Here is a 19,266-nt window from a genome sequence, read left to right as displayed (position 1 = left end):
CTAATCTGTGCCAGTCATATGTATTTTAAAAACTAAACTGAGGATTTCACTCCCACTGATCATCTAATCAAAAATTATTTCTCTGCTTGGCATGAGATCAATTTATCTCTATTGAAATTAACATAATTTCTGCAAACCGTACTCCTTTAAGCAGCAGGTATTAATATTAGATTTAGGTTACACCATTTTCTAGGTAAATTTGGCAGGACAAACTCTTACTTTTGCAAACTGTACCATGAAAACCTTAACTTTCACCACCAGTCAGCTTATAGGGATTGGTCTAAAAGGTTTTTGAGTCTTTTGAGCAAATGCATGCAGTGAAATATGTATTTTGATGACTAAGGGCTGAACAATTCCTGTCTAGAGCTTAACCTTTAACTTCAGGGTATGAGGGTCTTATATTTCTGAAACACACACTTGGTGTGCATTTTAGCACCATGTCAAAGAGCAAAGCTCAGAGGAGCACAGGCACTTCTATTAGGGAATGAAATCAAGGATGGTACGACACCATTCAGATAAAATCCTTTGAAAAAAGAGTGCATAAATATCAAGCATTACTGTGGTTATTGCACTGCACAGGTAATTATCTGCCCCTATGTCCCTAGAAATTCTGTCTTTTGGATTTCTGCAGAAGAATGATGGAAATGCTGAATAGAAATAAAGATTTATTGAATCAAAGTGACTCTACTGTGTATTTTAAGACATATTTATAAGCAGCAGCTGCAGCAGCGATTATGATAAATTTAATATTCAGAGTTCATTTCATGATACAGAAATAAAATGAATAATCCATCAATATAAATTGACTTGAGATGAATATCAAATTGCAAAATCTTTAAAGCAATTCTGTTTGCTAATCTACATGAACATGATCTGGATTAAAGGGATCTGTATGGTTCAGCATTAAGCAAGAGGGGAAAAGTCTGGCCTCACAATGAGATACGTAACACTAGGCAGCTACCAGAAGTGTCTCAAAGACTTCTGTGCCCATATAGCCGATGCCTTTGGTGAGCTCTGCCCCTGTGAAGCTGTTTGCCTTGCTCCCCTTAACTCTAAAGACCAGGTATAAAATATCCTTAGATACCTGGAAAAGCCGGCAGACAGCTAAGGACATTAACTAAATGGACCAAATGACAGGGGTGTATTAACAAGACTCCATGTCTAACCTAGTGAGGCACTTTTATAAATGTCACTGCATGCCTTTACGCTTCTTTGGGGGCCTAAATACACTTGCAAATCTCCCTTTAATATTTTTAAATACTTTTAAGCATGCCTCTCCATGTTCATTAATGTGAGATCAGTAGATGCACAACCAGACAGAATCCCATTTCCCCAAGGTAATCCTTTTTCATTTATAACATGCAAAATGTATGGAATTATAACAGCATTTATAAAAAAAAAAAAAAAAAGTTGTAAAGCTATTTGAAATATCAAGACAAATGCAAATCAAGTCTAATCCTTTGTGCTCGAGCAGTGGCAGTTCGTGGTGCGGTGGTGACTCCTACATGCTCTTTTGATTACAAGGCAAGTAGAAACTGGAGAACAGAAATATGGCACATTGCCTTGGAGCAGGCTTGCCTTTTTTTTTTTTTTTTTTTATTACACTGGGTTTTAGCTTCTTCATTCTAAAAGTTTCACTGAGAACAAGTGCTTACCAAACAGAGAGGGATGAATAAACTCCTATTAAACTAAGAATAGCAATACCCCATCCCTCATCCCCCTCTTCCCATGTATCCAAATGGATGAGGAGAAATATATAGGATTGCATTACCTCTGTCATTTTTGGCTTCCTGGAGCTGGACGGGACAAGCCTGCCTGCCTCTGGACGTGGAGCAGTAGCCATGGTGTAGGTTTCCTTGCTCACCTTCTGCTTGGACCTCAGGAGGGACAGGGCTGCTTTAGTGGATATACCTGGAAGGTTAGGATTATACAAGCTAATACACCAGCTGGCATACACTGAAGACCGTCGATCAACTTGCTGGATATGATTTGGCTTTATGTAGTTTAAATAGCACCAACTGACATTAGTGGTTGTGTGGAGACTGGGGAACTGAAGTACCTTCTTCGTATCTGTACCTTCTCGAGACTTCATTGCACTATGAGTGACCTCAGACAGAGGTGCAGGGCTTGCAGGGTTTGGTGGAGACTGCTCCACCAGTTCTTTGGAGTCTTCTTTCTTCACAGGTTGCAAAGGTGCCTTGCTGAGGAACTGCTTGCCAGCTGGCTGCTTATACTCTTCCAGTGCCTCGAAACTTGGAGAACCTGAATGGGACACAGCTTGCTGCAAAGTACTTGGGATTTCCTTTGGCTCTGACTGCTCTAAGGACAAACTAGGTGGTGTTTCAACCTCGACCCTGCCTTGGCTTTCTGTAAGAAAGTGAGATTTATCCTGCTTTTTCCCTTCCTCTATTGCACTGGGTGGCTTCACCACTTCCAACTTCTCTTCCGCTTCAGACACTTCCTCCTCTTTCACTCTCTTCTGCTGTTGTGTTTCCATTGTAAGCTCCAAACTACCAGCTGGAGAGAGCATCCTTTTGCTTCCACCAACTGTTGATGGGCCTCCTTCTAGTCCAAGGACACTGTCTGATGGGGAGGTGAGTGGCATATAGCCTTTTCGTTCTGGTAAGGGTAAGGGCACTCTCAGATACGGGCTCTGGAAAAGGTTTCTTTGATCCTCTGTGATCATCTGTGCCAGATCAAAACCTAGACCATGAACATCAGCACTACAGACCAGGGTACCCTTCGGCTGGCGATCATCAAACTTCGGGAGAACAATAGAAGAGGAACTGCACTGGGATTGAGTGACCAGAATCTGGGAAAGCGTTGTGTACATCGCACTCCCGTAGGACGGCATATTTGTCTGTATGCGAACGGGGACAACAAGTGACACCATTGGGTCTGACCGCGTAGGAACGACAAGCTGAGATGTGGATACAGACACTGAAGGACTTGTGCAGGTCAGAGGGTGCAACCTACTGTCCAAGCTATATTCTGTGCATGGGGAAAGACTGGAGGTTCCTGCTGCTGGGAATAAACTGGATTTGATCTGCGGTAAATGTCCACCAGCTTCACCTGGCAACTGGAGAGCAAACTGAGACTGAAGAGGCAGAAAAAAGGCTGAGGGGATCGGTGAGGAGCCAGGGTAATGCACTGGCAGGAATGAAGTATGCTGCCTGAACGGCACCTCGGCAGGGTGAGACATTAACGGAGGAGCGATATGAAGCGGGGCTGGGTGGATGAGAGTTTGCGGGAGAGGCAGTGGTGGGGTCTGAAATATGGAAGGAGGAATCTGAGGCATGGTGAACTGAGCAGAGAGGATGTCGGACATAGTGTGTGCGGCAAAGAGCTCTGCAGACTGCCCTGGCTGTGGCAGGAGATGCTGGTAGGGAAAGATAGAAACTTGTGGGGACATGAACTGCTTTTCATGCAGCGTTAGCTGTGGTACAGGATGATGAAACACTTGCAGAGCTTCTGTGTATGGCTGGGTATATGCTGGCTGAGGGCTGTCTTTTGGCTGACTCTTTTCACTTGGGTAAGTACCATGAGAGGCCAAAGGGGATGAAGATGGAGGCTGATGGGGCAAACTTGTTGAAGGAGATTTACTTGAAGAAGGAATCGGATCTTCTGTCTCTGGCCGGCCTGTTGGGGCTGAGTCTGGTTCATGCTCTGGGTGTCTAGTGAGGGATGCTTGCCTAACTAGAAAGCATTTTCTTCTCTCCTGTGGAGCTGAGGAGGCTGAGGGGCCAGGGGTTGAGGCAGGAGTGGATGACAAGCTCCCATAGTCAAATGATTTACTGCGGGTCTCTGACATCTGGGAAGGATGGGACACATTCGGTGTCTGCTCAGAAGCAGATCTCCTCATTTCCCTGGAATGATGATGGTGGCTTGGTACCATCAACATATGCGAGCCAACGCCAGGAGGCTTTGGGTGGGATTCAGAGGGTTGGCTAGTTGACTCTGACTTGCTGTGATCTTCACGATCAAACGAGACAGAGTGGCTGGAGCCGTGGGATATGCTGCTTTCCTGACTTGGGCTTCGGGTGAGAGAGACTGATTCAAAACTGGACTCTCCAGAGGACTGAGCCATTTCTGCCAGCCGCAGCCTCTTCTTTTTTGGTGGGAGTTTCTCTGCAGGGAGCTGAGAAAGGGTCTGACTCCTCTGCGGCCATTGAAATTCCTCTGTTTTCTCTGGCTCTTTCGGAGGAGGCTCTGGCTCCGTTTCTGGTCTGTCAGGCTCTTCTGTGACCAGAATCTCTGGGACCTGGATGTTGGGCTGGCGTACCAGCTTGGGCTGCAGGGAGTGAGGCGGTCGGCTGTGCTGGGGTGTTGGCTGAGATGAGTACTGTGACAAGGGTTTGTCTTCTCCTTCCAAGCTGCTCACTTGCTCGATAGAGTCAGACTTCTCAAAGGAGCTCGTATGCTGGATGACGGAGATCTCCTTTGAGGTTGTTCTTCTCTCTTTGCCCTCCGCACTCGAAGCCGGTTTGGTATTCCTGGAATGAAAGCTGACACTGACATCAGAAGGTGCGGATTTACCCGGATCTGCTGGTGACTTAATGGATTCACGGGTTAGGTTTAAAGTGACATCAGATGATGCTGGGTTTGCAAACTGAGTCCCTGGCCCAGTACTGGAGGAGGGAGTGTCAGACAACTCGAAAGCTGGAGGCTCTTCATCATCACCGAGACTCTTTTCCTTTCGTCTTTTTCGGAGCGGGGTGAGCTCCAAACTGCTCCCTAGCTTGTAATGCATCATCTGGGGCCATGTTTCAGGATCCGCAACACTTTTCTCAGTCTCTGAAGAGGTATGGGAAGTGGAAGAACGAGGCTTTGAGAGCTGCAGTTCTGAACAGTAGTATTTCTTATGGGCTTCATAATTGTCCCTTTTCTTATACCGAGCACCACATACGTTACACTCGTACATGAACCCTTTAACTTTCGGACCCTTCCGTGACTTTTTGGTGAGATCGCTTTCCTTGGTTTCAGTCTCCTCAGGAGGTTTGGAAACAGTTTCTTTGTTCGCAGAGCTAACCTCCTCTGAGACGTATTCTACGCCCAAAGGTAGCTCAATAGCTGGTTGTCGTTTTAGCATGCGAGGATGGGAAGAAAACGCTTGACTGCGGCTTAAGACTTCAGGCTCCATGATGTGATCATCAAATGAATAGCTACCTCTAAAGGTGTGTGGGGAGCTTATAGTGCATGCAGCAGAAGGCATTGAGTGGCTTCTTAGGAGAGGCACTGTCTCTGTGGCACTGTGGGATTGCTGAAGTGACAACAATGATTGTTCGGGCTTAATTTTTTCACTGTGGGATGTCAACACTTTTGATGAATCCAACTGGCTACTGGAACCAGACTTGATATCAAACTGAAACGGTTCTCTATATACACCAGACTTTGGAGATTCAATGCTGCTACGTCTAGATAAAGAGCTTCTTCTAGGCTTAACACTATCTATTTCACTGGTATCTACAACAGCTTCATTAATTGTAATTAGCTTAGTGATGTGTTCAATAACCTGTGTTCTAGGCACAGATAAAGGTACCATACTAGGTTTCTCTTCAGTAGACAGGTGCGGAAACCCCTGGGTTGTGTTTGCAGCTAATGCTGCAGTCCTTTGCCCAATTCTACCACATTTCCCAAAAATAATTTCTGCATAAGATTTTGCATTAGTATTTGGTGGGCTGATCTGCTGCTCTGCACTTTCTGATCTTGAGAAGTAGCCTGACTCAGTACTCCCTTTGCTCCCAGGGCTCAGGAAAGCTTGCTCATCTATGACCTTCTTCCGTTCGCTTAAGCGGAGTGCAAGCTTCTGCTTTATAGTATGGGTATCTTCAGATTTATGGCTCAGAGCATGGTCTGACGATGGCTCCACAAACTGGGTGCTGTCCTCAAGAGACTGAGACATACTGGAATGAGACAATGAACACCGGTCGTGGCTGGAGCCTTGGCTCCCTCCACTCAGCAAACTACTGGACAACAGGGTGTGCTTCTGTCTGGGTGAGAGCTCTACCGAATGGCCTGACATCGCACCCGTTTCCTCCTCAGAATCTGTGCTTTCTCCTTCTGTTGGCTCTTCAAAGTCCTCCCCGCCAATCCTTTCCATTTCCAAGCTTGATGGATACATCTCTGCTCCGATCCCTGAGGCCAGTCCAGCTTTTATTCGATGAGCATGAGATTTCCTATGTTTATACAAATTGCTCTTAGTCTTAAAAGAAAAGCCACATGGAATGCAAGGGTATGGCCTCTCACCCGTGTGTGACCTGATATGTTTTTGGAGCACACTTGGCTTCGCACAAGGCCTGCTGCAGTATTGGCAAATATATTTGCCTGGCTTCTGAGGTTTCTTTTCCTTCTTGTGCACTTCCTCAGCTTGTTTTAAGGAAACCTGTGAAGGGCGAGGGATATAGACCTTTTGAACGGACGGCATGTCCTCTCCAGGAATGATTGGTGAATGGGAAGGTAAGAGCTGGCTGTGGTGAGAATGAAGCCCAGGTGATGAAAAGGACCCAGAGGGACCTGGTCTTACTGGATCAACTAGCTGCCACGTGGGACCTTCAAGGACATGCTCTGGTTTCCCAGGAGACATAAATGCTGGTGACAGTGCGTGCTGCTGAAGCTGCGAAACGTGGGGAGGATGTTCAAAAGAGGAAGGCTTAGGTTGCTTCTGATGTCCAGTCTTCTCCTGAGACTCCTCTCTTGGAATCGACAAAGAACCAGAAAAGTGCTGCTGCGATATGATATCTCGGAGAGGGGTTCCTTGCGAAGAAGCAGAGCTGCCCTGGTACGTAGCTGTGGACGAAATACTGGCTTGGAAAGCCTCTCCTTTGGGAAGCCTCTTTCTTGGACTTTCCTCAGCTTTTTTTGTGCTCTTCTGGCTTTGTTCAGGATCCATGACCTTAAAAGGGTCTTTGAATGCTATTTCGGGAAGGTTTTGGCAGGCTTCATTTACGAATAATAAAGGTCTCTTCTGTAGATTCCCTGTTTTGCCTGCATTTGCTACGAAGCTGGAGCCGCCAGGAGATGGTTGTTGATTTAAGATTTTACTAAAGTGTCACTAGTTGCTATTTGATTCAAAAAAAAAAAAGTTTCAAGGTCAATAAAGTTCACATTGGTAACACATGACAAACTACTTCAAAGAGAGAAAACTTTCCAAAACTTTTAGTCCAAATATTTTCCTTGTGAACTTGGTTAAGGCTTTAAACCTTGCCATTTTATTTCAGTTGACAGTGGCAAGCCTTCAAAGTCAAGATGCAACCCACAATGTGTCTCTTGTTTGTTATGCAAACCTTTGAAAACTTGAGACTTTAGTGCTCATCTCATAATGATCTTTTTTTCCTGTGCAAGGAAAATAACACTGAACGGTGTATGTCCCCCTGTGTCTTCCTTCTGTTCCACTTTTGAGTTCAAAAGCCTTGGAAAAGTATTTCCCACATTTCTGTAATTACATCCAAAAGAAAACAAACAGAAAAAATTACTTTAGCATTTGTATTTAAGTAATTAAATGCTGCTATTCCTATAGAGAACAACAGTAAATATTTTGCACAAAAGTAATTCAGAATAACTGACTGAATGTCTACCATTCACGAGACATTATTTTTAATGGTAATCTAAATATAAATTGTACTAAGTCAAACCTCAGGGACTCATGCTCAGTTTAATGCATACATAACCTGGCTCTGTAGCAGTAACAAAAGACAGTAACCTGAAACATAGACAGTTTTGAAAAATGTATAAAATGGTTTCAAACTTGAATTCCTTCTAATCTCCTGCAAACTTTTATGGTTTTACAATTTTTATAATTATATTTTCCTTCCAAACAGACTACACAGTAAAGCTGACTAAACACAAAACACTGCCTAATGCAGCACATACATTCACTGACAAATAAAAAGCAAATCTTTTCTGTATAAAATCGACTCTTAAGCTTGCAGTAATCTTCAGTGTCATTTACAAGAATAGCAGGTAAAGAGAAAGCACACACACTCTTTTACTGAAATGTTGCCTCTTTAATTTCCTGCTTTTTGTTACCAAACAATGGTGCAAATCCAACTTCTAAAGCATGCATGTATTTCATACAGGCGGGATGTCGAAATTGGCTGTCTGTTAAGGGGAACCCTTCTTACAATGAATTTGAATGGGAGGCTCTATTAAACCTACCACCCTTGTCAGCAAATACAGCTATTAATGAGACACTTGGGGAGGAAATACTCCGATTCCACTGAAATAAGACAGCATCACCAAGAGATGGAATAGAAAATGGGTGGAATACTCCTAAGGAAAATAAAGATGGTGCTTTTAAGTGAAGCAAATTGATACATGTAATTTACAATGAGAAAAAAACTGGCTTCCTTCTTTACGAAGCTATTAGCCTTAGGGTGCAGTGTCTTGCTATGACAGAATTGTGTTGGTTTAATTATGGGAAATTGCTCAAAGCCCTGCTGCTTTGATCTTGCCCCATGCAGGGGGAGGGTGCATAGCTGGGGCTGAAATGTAAACCCGGTAGAACAGGGAAGCACAGGGGACTGAGATTTTAGGTGCACAATGGCCTGACTTCATGTTGAGGAGCAACAGTGAAGAGCCAGCAGAAGAGGTTGGTTGTGTTCAACATTAAGTCCTCCAAGGATTACCCACTCCTTATTCATTTCTACAACCCTGTGGACTCTCCACATTCAATGAGAAAAGAGAGATGTGGAGTGTAAGGTAACTTAGTTTAATTCAGCAGAGTCTAAAGATATGATAACACCCTAGGACACATCATGACCAACTAGATTTTACAAAAGTGGTTAAAAACTGTCTATTCTTTGGATAGGATTGATTTCACCTAACCTTAGATGGCCACAAGTCAGAGTTCAAGTCCTTAGACACAACTCCCCATACTATCACTAAGAGAGGCAGGTGCCAATAAGGGACCCAGCAAGGGCAATGCATCCCACATTAAGGTCTCAGTTCAGTGAGATTATTTGCTCTGAGATGTCATCTCTTATTGACTGGATTAGTGGCTTACTTGGCCACCTGTGACACCCACATTTTAGGTAAATATACAGAAAATCCGTCCTATCTTTAAACTTCATCTTCCTTTTCCCCAGATATAGGTTCTGCTCCCCTCCAGCATGAGCTTCACATCTTCCCAGGACCTGCAGAGCACCTACACTTGTCCCAGCTTGTTAAGAATGGTGCCTTATGTTTATGGGCTCATTGCTATGAGAGTAATTCATTACATTTTGAACCCCCTTTTTAGAGAGTGCTGGCTCCTCGATGCTGACTGACCGTGGTCTGGGCTAGACTTAGACCACTGTACTTATAGCACAGAACTTACTCAAGATCAAAGACAATTGTGGAGCTGATTTATCATGTTGATTTTTGCCCAAGATGCTGTTCTTTGCCCCGCTCATGACACACAGAGCATATTAATTTGGTAAAGTGGATTTAAGCAGAGCCTTTTTCAGCAAGCGCAAAGTGAACACTGCCTCCCACAAGCTCAAGCACTCACATTTAAGAACTCCCAACTCAAGAATGCCTGAAAAACTTTTTAATACTGTGTCTTCTCCTATAGGCTCCATATCCACTACTAAGTGTATAATAATTAGGGTTGTGAGGAAGCTTCCTGAGATGATTCAGTATCATCCCAAATGTTCAGACCATCCTCAGCCTCCTCTGATGAACACATGGGCCCCAGCTGATTTTGTTAGAAGCTCTGCACAAAAGTTAACGTTTAAAGAATTGGTCAACAAACAAGCACACCTGCTGCCTACAGCAGTGAGCACAGCCATTCTGGGGCAATTCAGGCTACTTTCTACATATTTTTTCCATTACTGAAAATGACCCCTGGAATGGCAATGGCAAAAGATAATCCTCCTAGCTGGATGCAGTTACTCCAGATTGATACCTCTCACAAGCAAAATTCAACAGTGCAAAACAAAGTGGTGAAAAAAATGAAGTCCACCCAGCTAAAAATTGTAGGAGGGTTTCTTCCCTATGAACTTGGAGGCATGGTAGAGGAAGGGAATGAGAGCTCCCAAAAAGCTGGCTGCAGATGCCTAACACTTTTCTGCCCAGCTCAGATACAACCTAGAGTAGCTAAGGAGCATCTCACTGCATTACATCAGATGAGAGATCTTGTTCCTGCTCCTCTCTCTTTTGCCTGATGCATCCCTCCAGCTGGCAGAGACAAGGGGCCTGGCACAAGTCAGTGCTCCACAGAGCTCCTCTGCACACAGACAGCTTCCGACTGGCTCCTTCTGGAAATGCAATGGGACTAACGGGGGTGGGAAAACCGACTCTTGTTTTATCTTCCTCATTTTCCTTCCAGTTTCTATGCTCTTTACCTTGCTCAAAATCTATCTTCAGACTTCAGCTTTTTAATATTCATTACACTTTCCCAATTCTCCCCTTTTTCCTCAGAAAAGGCACATCTTTTGCTTTTACTTTCATCTCCTCCTCCTCATGACCCAAGTAGCTTCTTCTCTTTGTCATGTGTTATGCCTCTACTATTTTTGCTTATCACTTTCACTTAGCATGTATTCTGCACTGTGTTCTCTGTAGAACAGTACAACAGCAGCTAACGCGCAGCAAGGCAGTGCATGGCATTGGCACAACATCAGCAACTCTTTAAGAAAAAAGTCACATGGATTTTATGGCACATGGTTTCCAGATGCTAACATTGCATGTCTGTGGCCAAATCCAAAGTGCAGGCACTAAAACTGGGGATTCCAGCTATTATTTCTATTCAAACATAATTTCTTAGGGTTTTACTTGAAATGCAATGGAGCGAACATGAACAGAAATGCCTGTTTCATTTGCAATGACGGAAACAAAGGCTGCCACCCTGATGAAAGAAATCAATGACAGAATTCCTTCTGATTTTAATGGGACCAGAATTTTACCTTAAAGCCTGAGATAAAATGCTTAGAAATGCTCTTTTAGAAAATCACAACTGTTGGTATTTTGAATTACCTTATTACAGCTGAAATGAATTCCTGCAAAGAGGCCCAGGCACAGTCTCTCCCAATCCTAAACCTCATCTAAGTCTTCCTAAAGGGTTTGAGGAACCAGTGTCAAGCCTTAGGTTGGCCCCTCTGTGCCTGGGATTATCACAACGTACATGCAGCCATGCACCCAAACAAGCTCTTTACCATTGGATTTGGGATTAAGACCCCCCATAAGTTGAAGAGAAATGCTGCAGGTTGCATGTGACACCTGAGCTCCAGGTGGGAACATCGCTGAAAAGACATTTGAAGGCATCAGGCCTTTCTCTACGTTGTGGTTAGCCTCCAGAATTCATTCCTTTCAAGTGACATGTGGAAAACTGCAGTGCTTGGCTTTCTGTCTCTTGTCTTTTGTTTCCAGGACACTGAAACATCTTGTTACAGCGGATTCTTAAAACCCCGTTGGTGGCAAAACTCTGCTGTTTGCAATATTCAAGCAGATGAAAGGATTTTCTCTGCTGTTTGGTCCTGTCCCAGCCAGATCGAGATCCAGTGTGATTAGTGGGAAGCTATTACAATTCTGCCTTTTCTATACTATTCCAACCATAACAGCATTTTCTTCTATGCACCAAATTTTAGCCTGTTTTTAAGGATGCCAGGCTTATGTGAGAATGCCTGGTGTGCTAGTAGAAAATCCGCCTGTTTATTCCTTGTGATAGCTTTTCAGCCATTTGGCCAATTTTAACCAAATTTAACGAATGACCAACTTATGTCACATATGTTAAATATATTTTAAAATCTTACAAGTTTTGTGAAAGTGAGTGAACTAGGCAAAGCACAATTTCCTACTTCTGCTCCTCTGAGGGACAGGTACAGCTCCCTTCTTACTGGCAGCCACTAAAAGGTCCTGTCTACGGGAAAGCCACATTCAGCATTTACCCCTTTACAGTCTACATATGAATCAGTCTGAAGAGACACATCTGTGAGAAAACAGATCCCTGTTTTCAGTAGCCCACAATGTTCCTCAGTTCTTACAAAAACCCTGCATGTCCATGCTTTATAAAAGCAGATAAGGTGATGGGCAAAGCACAGGGTGGTAGGGCATTCTGCTACCTGGAGATCATGGTCTTTGCAACTAGAATGCAACTGTAGCTTTGAACAAAAGGGCAGATGCCACCTTAGACATTTAAACTGATTTATGACGGAGACCAATTTACAATGCAAACAGCGGGCAGCAGTAGTAGATCTCCTGTCACTACCTCTTGTAACTAGACTCAGTAATATAAAATTCTACTGCAGCACTGGGAGGACTTGCCAGGCAAAATTTTCTCAAATATATTGAAGAAAAAGCAAAGTAAACCAGACAAACAGAAAAGCAAGTCCTGTCCCCAGGTTGAGGCCACTGCAAAGGGCAATGCACACATCCAGGATAAGTCACTAGGGAAAAAACAAAGATTACTTACAGTGGACTTGGTAGTCTGTAATTTTGACGGTGTCTCTCTTTTGTTTGCCCACGATTTAATTCAGTCTGTAAAAGAAACAGCACATTGGAATCGTAATGCGCGTTTATTAAAATGCCATCTCAGCAGTGAGCACGCAGGACTTGCATCAGGTGCCCTGATGGAGAGGATTGCTTGGTAACCGAAACAGTACACAAACTCAGTCCCAACAGCTGGAGAAGCCCTTGGTGACTGCATTCACCTCCTTCAGCACATTTACCCTGATGGTGACGTGCACGCTCGTAGAAAACACGCTGCCATGGGGTATTCCTCCTCCTGGATGAGGCTGCAAGGGAAACCACAGCCTGGCTGGTGTTGGCCATGGGCAGATGCAGTGCACACAAGACAAAAGCTCCAAACCCTAGCATGGATTTCACGTCTGCTCAGATACTGAGTATTCAGATCAGCATGCAGGTGCAGCAGGCCTTCCTCCAAAGCTCGTATTTAGTCCCAAGTTTTGCATTTAGACCACCTTTAGTTTTAAGTAAACCGTTCAGATCCTCCATACTTACCTTCCACAAAGCTCCTAACACAGCTGAATTGATCTGCACATGGGCCAGGTTTAGATAAGGGAACACAACATTCCAAATTAAGATCTACTTTAAAAAATGACCCTGAGTATGGACCGTGTTCTGACTATATGCAAAGAAAAAGACACTTCTTTCACAGACAACAAGCACTGCAATTCCACAGGACAATGTATAGTTTCTCCAAGTTGATGTCCCCATCACAAATCCTGTGTCCAGTGGCACCTGTGCAAACCACTCTGCAGCAGAGGGGTTTGAACCTGCCACCAGAGCTCAGCTCAGAGAATAATGCAATCAGGACTAAACACCTCTCTATTCCCTTCCTACATGGTCACAGCATTTCTGAACCACTGAAGGAACAAAGGGTGGCAGCACCTACTACTTACTAAAGCACCTCCAGAACACAGTTCTGATTGCACAGAAACCCCAGTTTTCATAAGCAGTTTAAGGTCTCTCAGGCTTTGTGACAAATTTGTGAAAGCTTCAAGGGGCTTCATGTTCAGAGACCATAACTCCTTCCACAACTGGCTGCTGCAGGAAAATCTCTGACTTTACGGCTCATGTGCCCAAATATTCCCAAAGTTTTGAGCTTCACTCCTGCCACCTTCTTCAACCTGCCTTCAACCCCAGCTTGCTGCCACCTTGCCTTTTTATCATATTGTGTCCAGTTCTGGACTGCACCTTCCTTATCGCTCCAACCTCCTGCTACCACAGACCTCATCATGCTAATCAGGCCTCCACCTCCCCATTCTTTTCCTTCCCCTGAAAACACAGTGCTGCAAGCCCCAGTGCCATTCCCTTGTGCCAATACCAGCTGTGTAAAGATGAGGTTGCAGTGGGAAACCACCTCACTAGCCCACTTTTCCAGACAGCAGAACCCCTGGGCATGTGCCAGGACATCCCAATGGACACGTGCACCTCTGTACACAGACACCAATTCTGACCAGGCAGATAGGGACATAGAAACATCTAAAGAAGAATCAGTTTGGAAACTAAACACTTCGGCAAGCAGTCTCCTCTCACCTGAGCATGCCCAACCACAGCCATAAGAAAAAGGTAATTTTTTCACCACTTAGGTTTTCATTCCAATTTTGCCATCCAGACTCCCAGAAGTTGTAAGGTCAGGAAGAACAAAGCAGCGGATGGATGGCACTGCAGCGCCTGAATGCAGCACTGTCTCCTCCCACGCTCAAAGTGGAAACAAGTTGGTGAAGTGTCATTAACTCCATTGGAACCTTGCAGCCACCGCAAACCCTGGCACAAGGAGCACTCGTTTGGCTGGGAAGAGGGATGAAATTCCACCTCCCTTGAGGCCATGCCTCCTAAAATCCATCCAAGTCTCAAACAACAGCTCAAACCACTTAAATCCTGTTGGTATCTGAAATCAGATGGTGTTATGAACGCAGCATCCATAAGAGAAGAGGTTCTCCCTGCGTCACTGTGAAGCACATGGTGATGAAATGCAAGACTTGACCCTCCTGCCCCTTAGGAAGCTGGATGCCACCGTCCCATGTCCCAGCTTACTGTCCCAGCCCCATCACCAGTGTGGTGTATTTTTGTCTTTCCAGATAGGGCTGACCCACCCTGCAGCCAGGAGCACAGTGGTCACGAGTCAAAGAGAGGAGAAACAAATGGGACCTTCACCCTGCAGCTCTATGTGGTGGTGGAGAGAGGAGCACACCCTGGGTCCTGCTCCCACCTTCAGCGCAGCACTCAGAGTCGTGCTCTGTGGGTGAAGAGCTGTGGGCTCGACAGACTCACTGCTGAACTTCATGCACCAAGAGACCATGGGGTCACACAGCTATTTCTTCCTCATACCCAGGGTCGATGAATGGTTTGGACCCAGCAATAAGCTATTTCCACAAGCCACAATTTATCCATCTGTGAGTCCCAATGATGCTCTCAGTGTCACATTATACAGAAAATAAATGCTGCCATGAGCAGCTTGCACACTAAGAGAGGAAAGAGGGGATGTGCTCACAGGCAGAGGTGAGACGGTTGTGAGCAAAGCAGGGCAGATGCACATGGGCATTGCTGCAGAAAGAGATGTACAGCAGTAGTTAATGCTGATGGGCTCTGCAAAAACTCCTAATGTCCCTGTGCCCATTGCTAGCCCACAGAGCACCATCATGTCCATGGTGCCTGTTCTGGACAGCCAGTCCTCAGGCCACCCCCTGAGTAAGAAATTCCCAAACCACTGCCAACAATGGCATCGAGCCAATTACGAGAGCAGCTTCTAGACTGAAGGGGCTAAGTTGTGGGGCTCTTCAGTCCTCCTCCCCTCTTCCCCAAGGCACCATGAACAAGCAGCGCTCCTCTTTCCTCTCCACCATCTGCTTCTGCTGGAGAAAGGAGGACTCTGCTCTAACAGGAGCCGAAGTTCTTCTGAGTGGGCATGTGCGGCTAACATGGGGCAAGAACAGCCCCGTGCATGGGGGCAAGGGGACCTCCACGCTGACTCCCAGCTCACCTTCCCCCCATGCTCTGGGGTGAATGCTGCTTCCCTAATTGGGTACAGCTGATTGAAAAAGTAGTGACAGAAAAAAAGCACATCCTCCATTGCTCAGAGCAACGCTTGAGACTGGCAAAAGATCTCTCCCTCTGTGCTTCTCTGGCTCAATGATAAAACAAGTTGTATCCATACGGAGTGTGAATATTGCTCAGGTGGTTCGTCTCCATCTGCAGCCCCCTCCCCTCTAACCCTGCTTCCAGTGGGTGTCCCACGCCATACTTACCCCACCGCATGCCCCCGGTCCACTGGCAGAGCGGGGCGAGGAGGCAAAGCACAGAGGGGAAGGGACAAGAGCCACGGGGGGAAAGGCTGCAGGCATGAAAGGGCTGCCCACCACTGTCAGGGAGAACAGAGTGTACGATTACAAAGGTACGGGATGGCTGTCCCAGGGAAGAACCCACCGTGGTGCAGGCGAGCAGGAAGGGCAGCTCAGTGGGAGGCTGGACGTGCTCCCCAGGGGAAGCCGATGGCTCGATGTGTCTGAACTTCGCCGCTGCCCGAGCCGCTCAGTGCATTCAAACCCTGCCCGGCTGAAATCCACCTGCCAGATCTCCCTTCTGTCCAGGGGCAGACGCACAGAGCAAGTTTTATTCTTTCTCATTGGCAGCTGATTGTTAGAAAATAAACGATTTCTTAAAATGAGGATTTTTTTCTTTCTTTCTTTTCTTTTTTAGGAAGCAGCAGGTTTTTGTTTTAAAGCTACAAACTCAGGCATCTACCAACACGGTTCACATGTTTGATTCCTAAACCAATTTCACACATGCAACATCTGCCGAGTTGCTGTGGACTTGCCGAGGGGAGAAGGCAATCCAGTGCTAAAATCAAGTGACTTGGGTTCAATTCCCACTTCGGTTACACATTTCCTGTGTGAAACTGAGCAAGTCATATCATCTACGGTCCACATTAGTCCCCATTTCTAAAATGGGGATACTTCCTTATTTCACAGATGTGTTGTGAGTCATCCATTAATGTCTGTGAGGCCCTCAGATACTACGGGAAGGGAGAGACCCACAGAGATAAACAGGGATCCATATAACTAGAAACAGACGGGAAGACATCCAGGAGATTTTCTGTGCTCATGAAAAAGTGTAGGATTGAATGCTGTGCTTATTAACTTTTACTTACACCCCACATGGTTTCAGCAGCTTCCCTCCTCACCTTTCCAGGCAACAAAGGGCACTGGTACCTGCACCACGAAGAAGGCAGACAACTAAAAGCAGCTCTGCATTTTGCCAGCAAGGCATGTGCAAAGGATTAATCTATTTTCATAACATAAAACAGTTTTTCCAGAAAAGCATTTGAGTCGGAACAGAGTAATTATTGCAAAATCTGCATATTTTAGAGCTAAATATTCCCAGAAATATCACCATTGAAACTAGAAGGAAAAAAAGAAAAAGCAACAAGCCCTGTGCAGCCTGGCAAGCATCTCCACCAGAAATCCAGAGATGGAGCAAGGCTCTCTGCACCACAAACCCAGATACGGCAAAAGGCAGCTGAGAGCTCCCTTCCTCCTGGCCACACTCGAAAAATGCAAAAGACACAGAAGTTTCATCCTACCTTAGAGCCCAATACTCAGCTCTGCCCCATCTAATGCAAACTTCTGGTACAGTTTTAAGGCAGACCCAGCTCTTGCACACAGTCTTGTGTGTGCTGCCTGGACCAGCTCACGGCTGCTCTATTTCCACCATTAAGCCCAACTGGGAAGTCAGGCTCCTGTGGACAGGAAGGGCATGCCAATATACCACTCTTATATTCCAGAGGGTTTGTTGGGGTATTTTTACATTTGTAATGAAACCAATCCTGTTTTCTTGCAAACAACACTCAAGAAAACCAAGTTCTCTTGCAATGTTTAAGATGACCCTCAAGAACCATTCAATGCTTGTAGCTGAAGAGGGATTACGTGCATCACCATCTCCTCCAGAAGATTGTAAAAAATCTCTGCTGCTTTCACTTCTCACACACTTACTGGCGCAAGAAAGTCATTAGTAAACTAATATTTTGAAACTACTGCTGCATAATGAATCTTTCAAAATTAATCTGAATTGAACGCTCCAGACCTGCCAAACCTAGAGTGGGAAGCCAGCTATCGGCGAGATGGTGATTCTTTCCAAGTTAATGTGTCTTGCATACAGCAGTAATTGCCTTTCCCCGATAGTATGTTCCCCCTGCTGAGACTTATGGTTAAACTCATGTATTGAGAAACCTTCCAAAACGTTTCCACATAGTTTCAAACCACAGGAGTGAAAAAAAAGAAAGGGACAACTACAGTTCAGATGGAGTTTATGATTTCTGCTCAATCGCGTAATTGTAGGGTGAATCAGTGGGGAATGAGGTTTTAGTCAATACCACAGCCCCTGGTCTCATGGCCAGCAGTCTTTGTAGAGATCAGCTGAAAATGGTTTCCCTTGACCCTCCCCTGACTTATCGATGAACCTCGCCTCAGAGACTGCCTTGATTTTCTTCCATGGATAGCACACAGCCATGTCTGGACAGTCTTGCTGAGCACAAGAGTCGCTGCACACTGGCTGCTCACTTCTCCATTTGCCTTGTGCAAAAGCCAACCAGCCAATGGATAGTGGAGGTATGATGCAAAACCCAGGCAGATATAGGGAGTGTCTTGCATTATTTTGCTGTTTGAGAAGCAGAATGTTGCTTCAAGATGAAGCTCGCCCTTCTGCAGAGAGTACACACAAAGCCTAGACACTGAGATGGAGTGAATTTCTTCCATCTCACAGGCCCTCAGGGTCAGAAAATCGATCCTGGTTCCTTTTATTTACTGGTAAAAGAGTAGGCACAGTTGCTCTGAAGTTGGAGTGTGGAGGTTTGTATCTGCAGCTAGTCACTACCCTGCTTCTCCTGCCCTGAGGAACTGACTCCCCTCCCTGTCTGTGGACTCAAAGGTTGGGACGGAGCAGAAGGAAGCGCACTATGGGAAGTTGAACAAAGAGAGATGAACCACAATGGAGGTCAGTCTGCCAAAATGTTAAGAAACAGATAACAGGCCAACTTTCAGACATCATACTCAATGTTGTCTCATAGCATGGGACTCCAGTTTGAAAAGACCTGTAAGCAGCCGCTGGGACAAGGAGGGGGTCCCAGCCAGACCCATTGCACCCTTGCAGCCAGGGTGGTCTGCAGACCTGCAGCAAGTCAGACAGAGCACAGGTCATGAAGTTGCCGTTTTGCATGCGTAGGAGTCTGGGCTCACTGCACACATCTTGTCAAGCCCTATGCAAATACATACCAGACCCAGAACCCTGCCGCGCTGCAAGCAGAGTACATCATCTGTATTTGAGAACCAAAATTAATATCACAGTAACACAGCAGTGATTTTAGCACTCAATGTGAAAAATGGACCCCAAATCATCTACCAAAACGGAAACAAGTTTGTCCCAGAACTTTTCATATTTCCTTTTACCCTGCAATGATACACAGCAAGTCCCTCGTCCTGGCTCCTATTCACACACCTGGACTGTGCTGTCCTTAAGGGACCAATTTGGAACCTCTTCTCTCATTGACTTCAGCAGAACAATTAATGGAGTAAAGGTTTACCCAGCAGGCAAGTCTGCAGCTACGTAAATTAGATGGTCAGTTAATCACTATGCAAACCAGTACTGAATGACAGAAAAGAGATAGCAGCAGCAAGGAAATCATGACTGTGTGTAATAATGAGATTAATTCCCATTTCTTGTATTCAGTGTTTTATACACACAGATTTTACCACCCATGATTTAGACCCCACGCCAGACTACATAAGTCTTATATCATTTTGCTTCATAAGTACAGAGAGAAAGCTCTGCAAAAAG

General features: G+C 45.2%; 1 protein-coding gene across 3 annotated transcripts in view; it reads right to left on the bottom strand.

Moving 5' to 3' along the window:
- Positions 1–19,266, bottom strand: part of HIVEP3 (HIVEP zinc finger 3) — a 117,204-nt gene that overhangs the window by 61,633 nt on the left and 36,305 nt on the right. For 2 of the 3 annotated variants that reach the window (XM_049820564.1, XM_049820566.1), the window contains exons 3-4: positions 12,386–12,450; positions 1,772–7,432 (exon numbers count right to left, since the gene is read on the bottom strand). In XM_049820564.1, the coding sequence (XP_049676521.1) occupies positions 1,772–6,889 (5,118 nt within the window). In that variant the 5' untranslated portion in view covers positions 6,890–7,432; positions 12,386–12,450. The remainder of the gene's footprint in view (positions 1–1,771; positions 7,433–12,385; positions 12,451–19,266) is intronic. The other variant, XM_049820565.1, reaches the window with a different exon arrangement.

The sequence above is a fragment of the Accipiter gentilis genome, chromosome 17, assembly GCF_929443795.1.
Source record: "Accipiter gentilis chromosome 17, bAccGen1.1, whole genome shotgun sequence".
In the NCBI taxonomy this organism is placed as follows: domain Eukaryota; kingdom Metazoa; phylum Chordata; class Aves; order Accipitriformes; family Accipitridae; genus Astur; species Astur gentilis.
The sequence above is the reverse complement of the archived record's forward strand: the minus strand, read 5'-3'. Positions and strand labels throughout refer to the sequence as shown.